The following is a 10,756-nucleotide window of genomic DNA, read 5'->3' as shown; positions in this document are numbered from 1 at the left end:
GTATTTTTTCAAGATAGGTGCTCGGAATCTGTGGAAATGTATTTATATAGCAACTATCAACTGGACTAACTTAAGTTTGTTAGCTCGCTTGCCCAGACTGTGCACCAGTTGGCCGGTTAGCTCAGTTGGTTAGAGCGTGGTGCTAATAACGCCAAGGTCGCGGGTTCGATCCCCGTACTGGCCACATATATTTATGAATTTGTAGTTATGATTTCACACGTGATAAGCAATACCAATCTTATGTCTAGACGTGCAGTTCTGTTCAACAACGTGACTAGCACTTTAATTACCTGTTTCACACCCATTTAAAGAGATAGTTCACCCCAAAATTAAAATTTCGTTATTTACTCGCCCTCATGTTGTCCCAAACCTGTATGAGGTTCTTGTGTTGAACACAGAAAAAATATGTATTTTGAAGAATTTAAAGAACCAAACAAATGTTGGTCCCCATTGACACTGATAGTAGGAAAAGAAATACTATGGAAGGCAATGGGGAACATCAACTGTTTGATTACCAGCATTCTTCAAATTATCTTTGTTTGTATTCATAAGAAAGAAACTCATACAGGTTTGGAATGGCATGAGGGTGAGTAAATAATGACAAAATTTATATTTTTGGGTGAACTATTCCTTTGTCTTCATATATAGGGCACAACAGGGCTGAAGGCACACCCTAAGAAAAAAAAATGCTTTTCACTGTGCCCAAAGTGTATGATTGCAGAAAAATATATATGTTTGTATTGAACATTTATGGAGCAACAGATTTTGTGTGAAAATAAATCATACAAGTTGTTTATTTTGTGTAAAAATCTTATAAATATATGAGGTGTTAAGGGGGGCCTTTTACCCCACACACAGCATAAAAGGCACACAGTATTAATACTTTAGCTAAAAAATGTTTTAATAATGTTTGAGTTAATACTTGTTTAAAACAATCACTTTAGCAAACTTTGTACTATTTTCTGCTTATTTGATAAATAAAAGAATTAATTATTGTTCAATAAATATACTGTCATTTAAAAATGTTTAAATAAGACATATACTTTAAAAATATAGAAACAAAATCATTTTAAAATGTAAACATTCTCAAAGCATTGAAGGAGGGCCCATAGTAATTTATTATAGATTTACAGTTGTAACAACAAATGATATTTTATTATATGATATGATTAATGGCATATTTTTGAATATGATGGTTTCTTTCTAAACATGGTGATTATCTTTAAGATGGAAACCCAACATAATATATGATATTTACCATCTGAAACTAATAATGTTGTCAACAAATAGAAAAGTCAGCCTTCTATTAGTTACCATGTTAATTATTGTGCCTTTTTAGCCCCAACAGCAGGGGTGCTTTTTACTGCTTTTTACTTTACTTTACTACCATACTTTTACATTTTCTTTTGTTATTTAAAAACTGCTGCTTAATTATCTTCAACAAAACTGAACCTCATTAAGACCTTTGTCTTAAAATATATTCAAGAATTTTAAAGGAGTAGTTCACTTTCAGAACAAAAATGTACATGTAATGTACTCACCCCTTGTCATCCAAGATGTTCATGTCTTTCTTTCTTCAGTCGTAAGGAAATCATGTTTTTTGAGGAAAACATTTCAGGACTTTTCTCCATATAATGGACTTCTATGGTGCCCCGAGTTTGAACTTCCAAAATGCAGCTTCAAATGGTTCTATACTATACTATACTATACTATACTATATACTTTTTAACCTCAAATGCTCGTCTTGTCTAGCTCTGTGTGTACTCTGTGTAGAGATTAAAAAGTATATAAATTGTAAATGTTTTTAGAAAATAACTGATTGTTTCGCTAGATAAGACCCTTCTTCCCCGGCTGGGATCATTTAGAGCCCTTTGAAGCTGCATTTAAACTGCATTTTGGAAGTTCAAACTCGGGGGCACAATAGAAGTCCATTATATGGAGAGAAATCCTGAAGTGTTTTTTTAAAAAACTTCCTTTTTTTACGACTGAAGAAAGAAAAACATGATTGGATGACAAGGGGGTGAGTACATTATCTGTAAATTTTTGTTCTGAAAGTGAACTACTCCTTTAAATCTACAACATTTTTTAAAAACATCAAAAATTAGATCAAGTAAGTACAGAACTGACTTTGCACTGCTGCATCAAGGATCACACAAAATTGCACAAGTATCTTGAAAAGCGGATGTTTTGGAAAGTCCTACAGCACATTTTTCTGCCATCTAGTTTTTTTTAGAGGAAAATAATTTTTAAAAAATAAAATAAACTTTTACCCCAAGGCGCCTTTAGCCCCACCGTACCCTACTCTAACATTTCTTTAAAAAAAAAAAAAAAAAAAGGAATTCCATATTTTTATGTTTTTTGTTTTATTTATATTATAATACAAAAAAGAACAAAAAGTCTCCAGTGGTATGGGAATCTGATACACGATCCTCTTTTTCCTCTGCAGTGCCGAAGTTCATTTTTGTTTAGAAGTCTTCTTGGATTTCCTTAAAAAAGGATTATGTCTGGTTACATCACAGTGTACAAGTTGCAATGTGTGGGTATGTTGTACTTTTATGAGTGAGATAACAGGACAGATTTAGTGACTTTACTCACGGTTTAGAAGTCTTCTTGGATTTCCTTAAAAAAAAGATTATGTCTGGTTACATCACAATGTATAAGTTGCAATATGTGGATATGTTGTATTTTTATGAGTGAGATAGGAGGACAGATTTAATGACTTTACTCACAGGACTTCTTCATTAAGAATGACAACTTCCTCCTCTTCACTGTCTGAGATCACCATCACTTCATCTGTACATACACACAGACATTTTTTGTTTCATGAGGACTCTCCATAGATGTTTTTTATACTGTACAAACTTTATATTCTATGCCCAACCCTAAACCTACCCATAATCCTCACAGAAAACATTTAAAAAAAAAAAAAAAAAAAAAAGTAATATTGTTTATAAGCTGCTTTCCTTATGAGGACCAAAATTTGTTCTCAAATTTCCTGTGGTGACATTTAATCCCTACAAGTTACAAAACATCTGGACAATACACACAAACACACTCTTTTGTTCAAAACAGACATATAACATGTCCTTACAATTTCTCTACAGCACAAAAACACACAAGTCTTACACACTACCTGTTTTTGTGTCCTCTGTCTGAGGTTCATCTTCTTCTTCCTCCTCATCGAGTCCCCATGAGTTCACGATGCCGTCACCTACCTGTGCAGTTCCCGTGCCAACAAGAACAGGAGAGGGAACACTGGCTCTGGGGTCAAGGAGTAATACTGGGGTAAAATAATTTACCTGGCACATCAATACAATATATGTGACCCTGGACCACAAAACCAGTCATAAGGTTAAATTTGACAAAACTGAGATTTATACATCATGTGAAAGCTCAATAAATAAGCTTTCTATTGATGTATGGTTTGTTAGGATAGGACAATATTTGGCTGAGATACATCTATTTGAAATCAGAAATCTGAGGATGCAAAAAAATCAAAAAGACTGAGAAAATCACCTTTAAAGTTGTCCAAATTAGGTTCTTAACAATGCATATTACTAATCAAAAATTACATTTTGATATGTTTACAGTAGGAATTTTACAAAAAATCTTCATGGAACATGATCTTTACTTAATTTCTTAATGATTTTTGGCATAAAAGAAAAATAAAAAAATTTGACCCATGCAATGTATTTTTGGCTATTGCTACAAATATACCCCAGCGACTTAAGACTGGTTTTGTGGTCCAGGGTCACATATATAAGACAATATTCCCTTTACATTTCATGCATCTCCTCTGAGACATCATATCATCACTCATATTAAAACATTCCCTATTAACATGAGTTCTTCTAAAACTTTCTTTAAATATGCTTTATGGGCCAATAGATACGCTTCTGTGGTAGTTTCTGTTGTGTTCACAATGTCATTGGCAGTCTCTTCGACATCTGTCATCTCTACCAGGGCTACGTCTCTCTTAAGGGTTGTGATTCGCTCTTTAGGCATGGACTCAGCGAAGCCAAACTTTCCACCCTTCTTTCTAAAAAGAAAAAAATACAATCGATTAATTTAATAAATGTATAATAAAAATGTACATTTTTCCATTACTTATTTGCTGTAATAAATCTAAATAAAAAAAATAAAAAACACATTACACACTTAAAATCATGTTAAACTACAAACACATCATACCTGATTTTTCGGTCATTCTCCAAGGCTTTGTTGATGAGCTCTGTAATTTCAGAAACTTTTACGCTTGCTATTTTGCTGCATCTTAAAACCTGCATGAAAACAAAATGTTTGTGACTATGCTACACAGCATAAAAATGCACATTACAGACTGAAAGTGGAAAAAGCCAGTCCTACATTTGTGATAAATCAAGAAAATTAACTAAAAACAAGTAAAATTTGACTAGAAATAGCATACACATAACTAACATACACTCTTACCTGGTCTTTGAGAAGCATGATCCCTCCACTAGACTGAATGGAGCAGATCTCTCTATGTTTGTTCATGGCTATCACCAATAATCCATCCTTCACTCGCTCTTCTTGTTCACAAGGGTCCACAAGCAAATAAGAGCTTAGGACAGAATAACAAGTAAAGAATGTAGAAAAAATAATTTCTTATGTCAACTGAAAACTACTACCCTGGAAATCCAGAGGTCTCGCGAGAGCACAATTTGAATTGTCTCTGCAAGACACTCTGGCATCGAGCAATGATGCAGGTTACTGCAATACGTAAGCAATTGTGGGAACCAATCAAATCGGTGTATCTGATGTAGGCGGGCCAGAGGCGAGCTAAACTGATTATGACAGCACTGCGATGTCCGAATCATATAGTAAACTTTGAAAGATCGCTATCGCTACAGATGAACAACAAGTTGTTTGAAACGGCTTTGGCCGCTACAACGAACGAGTTAGACTTGGCTTTCCATATAAAAGAGGAACAGAAAACAGAAAACTCGAATCGTTCCTTTGCAAGAAGGACGTTTTTGCTGTTTTGCCGACTGGATACGGCAAGAATTTAATCTATCAGTTCACGAGTTCACGCTTACATATAATTAGCCCGAGAATAGTAGTGCATGTTTGGCGTGCTGTCCGGTGAAGGGCTCCGAGCTCGGGAGTGGCCCGAACCCAGAGTACGTTACCCCCCAATAGGAGTAGCGAGAACTCGGAGTGATGAGATGGGGTGGTGGAAGTTTACTGATAAACCATCGAGTGAATTGAGGTGAGTCAGCTGTATTTAAACCTATGGCGCTGATTGACTTGTGATGTTTACGCTAAGCATCTGACACACTTCTCCCGAACTTTGTTAATGAAACGTCATTTAGCTCTGCTGGTAGCTAAGCGTGTATTGTTGTGATTGGTCGTGGCGTTATCCAATTGCGTGCAGTTAGAGTTTCAAATGCATGCTTGGTGCCGCCCCTCGAGTTAGGCAGTTTTCATTGCTCGATCCCAGACCCTTAATATTAATAGATTAGGGTCTGGATTTTTCCAGGCTAGAAAACTACTGTAAACAACAGCATGAATAAAACAAAAAGGCAAGACAAGTTCCAAATGCAACTTAATACAGCAGCTCTATAAAAAGAAAATTCTTTATTTAATAGTCTTTATTTAGCTCCAGTCAGTTCAATGTTGATTCAGTTTAGTTCAATAACTCTGTAAAGTTCATCAATTATCCACCTTTTTCTTCCCGTAAGAGTGGAAGCAGCCATTTGTCAATTTTATGAGTGTGGCTTTCGGTCTCATCCGCATCGAGCTATTTTTAGCTGTACAAAACAGCTAACTTTGCGACTTGATATTGCAAATTGGTGTGTCTTACCATATTATTTTAATGTATTATCTTAATTATAAGCACACTGGTTTGTAGTGCAAACAGTTTTACTGTTTACTGCATGCTGTTTTTATTCTAGTTATTTCCCTATAGCGGTTCACGAGTTCGCCCTTACATCTAATCTGCTTGAGCGAGTAATAAGCATATTTTGGCGTGCTGTCCTGGGGAAGGGTTCCGGGCCCGGAATACAGGCCAGACCCAGAGAACTCCCCCTGCTAGTTTAGGATAGAAACAGATTAGAAGTGGGGAGTAGGGGTGGAGGAGGGATGCCAAGAAACTGTCGCTGGATGGAGGTAAGACGGCTGGCAATATATAGATGATGCGCTAATTCAATGATTGGTTAAACGAGTTGCACCTGTGCCGAATGGAATGATTATCTGATCGTGCTCCTCCCGAACCTTGTTAATAAAACATCATATAATGAAACGGAAGTCTCACCCATAGGCTTACTTTCGCATTGAGGAAAAAGGTGGATAATATTAATAATTGATTTTAATATCAATTTATCGATAAACTGCTCAACTGAAAACAGTGTGTCATTATTCAGCTCAAGTCAGTTCAGTGTTTTTTCCCTATTTAGTTAAATTGCAGTGTTGATGTTGCAAAATGTGTTAGTTACAAACAAGCAAAACTAACTAAAAAATTCCAATGCAATTGTTTTTTTTAATTGCCTGCAGAATAAGATCAGCAAAACTTCTTGTTGTCAGAGATTTTGTGCATGTGATGTTTCTTACCCCTGCAGGAAGAATGCAAAGCTGACACATATAGGCATGTGATATATGCTCAGAGGAATAGGATCTCTTTCCTCTGGACTGAACTGTTAAATAAAAAATGTACAGCATAAACAACTAACCATAACCATCTGCCAAACATCTACATTTAAACAGCCTATGCAGCTTTTCTGAGGTTTCAAGACTCACCACAGTGACATCTCGTCCCTGAATAGCGACATCTGGCCGCCTAAAATGTGAGAGTGCAGAAATGGCAGCAATGCTTGCTGCATCCATCAAGTTTCCATCATGATTTAACACATGGACATCAACACGTATTTGCCAAACCTGTCAATAAAAGAGGTACAGTGAGTGAAGGGCCATTGCATGTGGGACATGGGATAAATTATTTGATGGGGGTTTTTTTAGCATGAGAAGAAATTATACTACTGTTCAAAAGTATTTTTTGTGTGTGCTCACTAAGGCTGCATTTATTTGATCAAAATACAGTAAAAACAGCAATATATATTTATATATAATATGTCTAAAATGAAATATTATAAATCTGGGTCTCATGATCCTTCATAAATCATTCTAATATGTTGATTAGGTGCTCAAGAAACATGTATTATTATTATTATGAATGTTGTTATGCTGCTTAAACATATTTGTGAAAACCCATGATAGTTTAAAAAAAATATTTAAAAAAAGTATACACTACCAGTCAAAAGTTTTTGAACAGTAAGTAATTTTAATGTTTTTTTTTAAAAAGTATCTTCTGCTCACCAAGCCTGCAATTATTTGATCCAAAGTACAGCAAAACCAGTACAATTTTTAAATACTTTTACTATTTTAAAATAACTGTATTTGAATATATTTTAAAATGTAATTTGTTTCTGTGATTTCAAAGCTGATTTTTTAGCATCATTACTCCAGTCATATGATCCTTCAGAAATCATTGTAATATTCTGATTTGCTACTCAAAAAACATTACTTTTATTATGTTAAAAAACAGCTGAGTAGAATTTGTACAGGTTTCTTTGATGAAAAAAAGTTCAGAAGAATAGCACTTATCTGAAATAGAAATCTTTTGTAACATTATAAATATCTTTATCATCACTTCTGATAAATTTAAAGCAGCCTTGCTAAATAAAAGTATTAATTTCTATCATTTCTTCTACTGACTCCAAGCTTTTGAATGATATAGTATATAATGTACAAAACCTGTTTTTTTTTTTCAGATAAATGTCGATTTCGATTTTTCAATTCATCAAAGAATCCTGAAAAAAAAGTACTCACCTGTTTCAAATATTGATAATAATAATACTAATATTTCTTGAACAACAAATCAGCATATTAGCATGATTTCTGAAGGATCATGTGACACTGAAGACTGGAGTAATGATGCTTAAAATTTAGATCACAGGAATAAATTAAATTTTAAAATATATTTTAAAAAATGCTATTTTAAATAGTCAAAATATTTCACAACATTACTGCTTTTGCTGTATTTTGCATCAAATAAATGCAGGCTTGGTGAGCAGAAAACATTAAAAATCTTCCTGCTCAAAAACTTTTGACTGGTAGTGTATATTTTCAGGACTCTTTGGTGAATAGAAAATTATATTTTCATTTCAAATGGATTTGGTTGTAACACTTTCCAGCGATATCATATACTATTTGAACTGAACTGGATGATGATATCACTGAATTCATTGATGAACTGCCTTTAACTGAAAATTGATTATTTACAATAATGCGTTACTTACACACTATTGTGCTGTTTAAATACTGTGCAGTTGCTTTGACACAATCTGTATAGTTAAAAGCGCTATATAAATAAAGGTGACTTGACTTAACAATCTAAGGCATTAAAAAAACTGTATAGATCTAAACTTTCCATTGGTAGTGTAGGTAATATGTGGTCACATGACAGGTGTGCATTTCACCTTTTCTCCTGAAACTACACAGAGAGACTCTGTGTCTATGCATTTAGAATTCCTCAGAGACCTCTCAAGCTGTCTGTTTAATGTCACCAACAACTCTGACTGCCTATAGAACACACACAGAAACACAGTGAGAAACACAAATGCATTAGGATATAAGAAAACACACACAGGCACAGAGAATAATTTGCAAGACTGTGTTTAAATAAGTGCCAACCTGTTTGACTCAAAGGCTGGTGATGCCATTGGAGACAATTCCAAATTAAAAAACATGATGCCTTCTGATGGACGTGAATCTTTTGGAGGGACCAACTCGCCAGATACCTGACACAACACCCTGAAAGGAAAAACACGATTATCTTTTCCTAGACAGCATACAAGTGATACCTTATTATGACTTTAAATCTGTGGTGTAAGCACTGTAAATGGTAAAGTAACTATGATGTATACCTTGTTTTCCCAAGTTCCACGATGCAACATCCATAATCACTTCCAAAACTGATTTTAATGTTCCGGTAATCGTATGTTTGTCTCCCATCTAAGCGCTACAGAATACACAAATATGGTTCAGCTAGTCAGATAGAGATGTGGATTGTAAAATGACAATAATCAGCACCTTTTATTACTAGCGCTATCACATCCAAAATAAATTCACAAGGTGTAACTTACTTTTTTCTCTTCTATAGCTTTAAGAAGAAAACGCCTCTCACAGTTTGACAGCGGAGTATCCCTCATTTTGACAGCCTGAATATATCAAATAAACAAGTTGATCTATCACTCCATCCTCACGCACGCTTCATTCAGCGTAGAACCTGCGCATTGATATGACGTAAGCGTAACAGTGGCGCACGGTATTTGCGTAGGCACTGAATGAAAGTGGTCAATGCTGTCTGAGTTTTTTATTTGATAAAACAGCAGATCCAGTTGTTTAAAAGTTTTTGGACATTAAAATGTTTAATGTTTTATAAAGAAGTCTCTTCTGCTCACCAAGCTTGTATTTATTTGATCCAAAATACAGCAAAAGCTGTAATATTGTGATTTTTTTACTATTTAAAATAACTGCATTCTGTTTGAATATATTTCAAAATATAATTTATTCCTGTCATCAAAGCTAAATTTTCAGCATCATCATTGTCTTCTAATATGCTGATTTGCTATTCAAGAAACATTTTAAATAATTATTATCAATATTTAAAACAGTTGAGTACATTTTTTTCAGGATTCTTTGATGAATAGAATGATCCAAAGTTAAAAAAAATGTTTGTAACATTGTACACTATACCATTCAAAAGCTTTTATTTATTTATTTATTTTTTTTAATTTTTTTGAGAAATAAATTTTATAAATTAATGCTGCTTTGAAATCACAGGAATAAAGTACATTTTAAAATATATTCAAAAGTTGAATATATTTTAAAATGTTACTGTTTTTGCTGTACTTTGGATTAAATAAATGCAGGCTTGATGAGCAGAAGAGACATCTTTAAAAACATTAAACATTAAAATCTTACTGTCCAAAAACTTTTGACTGGTTTTTACCAAAACTACAAAAAAGAATGGAAATTAAATACATAATAATATAAATATATAATTCTGTATAGAAAATAAAAAGAAAATTGTTTTTTACATAGAAAAAACTATGTAGTTGATGGTTCTTTCTCTCCAATTAAGGGATAAAATAATATATAAATAAATAATTGTATTTTCAGATGAATAAAAATGTTATTATATTAAACTGTATTACTATTAGGCTATATATACTATTAATATAGTTAAAAAAAGTAAGCTATTATTTTTTGTTAAATTTATATATTTTAATCATGTGTGAGAAACTCACTTATTTTGAATTTTTCAGTTTATATGCCATTGCCTTTGAATTGATTACTGATTTATTACTTTATTATTCATTATCTTCAGTCTAGAAATACAGCGGTGAAACACTGAATTGCAGACTTAAGATTTTATTGTTGCAAAAAAAAAAGTATTCTGTACAAATTCCTAAAAAGTTTTGTTTGTAATTATATTTTTAGCTATATATATACCCTACTGACATGAAATCAAAAATCAATTTAAGAGAGTGAAATCATTTTCTGTATTAGTAAAATAAGTTTGATCCATCAGTGGGTCTCGCTAGAGGTGTTTATTTCTGCAATATAAAAAAAAGATTCAAATATTAGTCCACCAAACATTATGGGATTGTACAGAACAATCCTTATCAAAAAGGTCAAGATCTTCTCTGACTTTCTTTCTACAACAGTAAACAAA

The 10,756-nt window shown here is 33.3% G+C and overlaps 1 protein-coding gene and 1 non-coding gene across 3 annotated transcripts; one reads left to right on the top strand and one right to left on the bottom strand.

Annotated features, from left to right (window-relative positions):
* Window positions 1-110: 110 nt before the first annotated feature.
* trnai-aau (transfer RNA isoleucine (anticodon AAU)) lies at window positions 111-184 on the top strand. The gene has a single exon. It is a non-coding gene; the product is annotated as a tRNA-Ile (tRNA).
* Window positions 185-2,352: 2,168 nt separating this feature from the next.
* Window positions 2,353-9,298, bottom strand: exosc9 (exosome component 9). 2 transcript variants are annotated; one of them, XM_073843026.1, is made up of 13 exons: window positions 9,162-9,298; window positions 8,943-9,037; window positions 8,710-8,829; window positions 8,496-8,598; window positions 6,757-6,894; window positions 6,571-6,653; window positions 4,450-4,582; window positions 4,192-4,280; window positions 3,893-4,039; window positions 3,134-3,255; window positions 2,730-2,793; window positions 2,596-2,619; window positions 2,353-2,486 (listed from the first exon to the last, which is right to left on the bottom strand). In XM_073843026.1, the coding sequence occupies exons 1-13, from the start codon at window positions 9,225-9,227 to the stop codon at window positions 2,456-2,458; spliced, it is 1,215 nt and encodes a 404-aa protein (XP_073699127.1). In that variant the 5' UTR covers window positions 9,228-9,298; the 3' UTR covers window positions 2,353-2,455. The 2 variants fall into 2 exon arrangements, with proteins under 2 accessions (XP_073699127.1, XP_073699128.1); XM_073843027.1 differs by lacking the exon at window positions 2,596-2,619 and having other exon boundaries at window positions 2,362-2,486.
* Between the last annotated feature and the right edge of the window lie 1,458 nt (window positions 9,299-10,756).

Source organism: Garra rufa, chromosome 6, assembly GCF_049309525.1.
Source record: "Garra rufa chromosome 6, GarRuf1.0, whole genome shotgun sequence".
NCBI lineage: Eukaryota > Metazoa > Chordata > Actinopteri > Cypriniformes > Cyprinidae > Garra > Garra rufa.
The sequence above is the reverse complement of the archived record's forward strand: the minus strand, read 5'-3'. Positions and strand labels throughout refer to the sequence as shown.

What these genes read in the sequence shown, in the direction of transcription:
- exosc9 (XM_073843026.1), bottom strand. Translation starts at nt 9,227, where the DNA reads ATGAGGGATACTCCGCTGTCAAACTGTGAGAGGCGTTTTCTTCTTAAA. An exon ending in GTGGAACTTGGGAAAACAAG is followed by an intron (nt 8,830 to 8,942) that starts GTATACATCATA and finishes TTTTCCTTTCAG; the next exon opens with GGTGTTGTGTCAGGTATCTG. An exon ending in GTGTAGTTTCAGGAGAAAAG is followed by an intron (nt 6,895 to 8,495) that starts GTGAAATGCACA and finishes TTTTATTGACAG; the next exon opens with GTTTGGCAAATACGTGTTGA.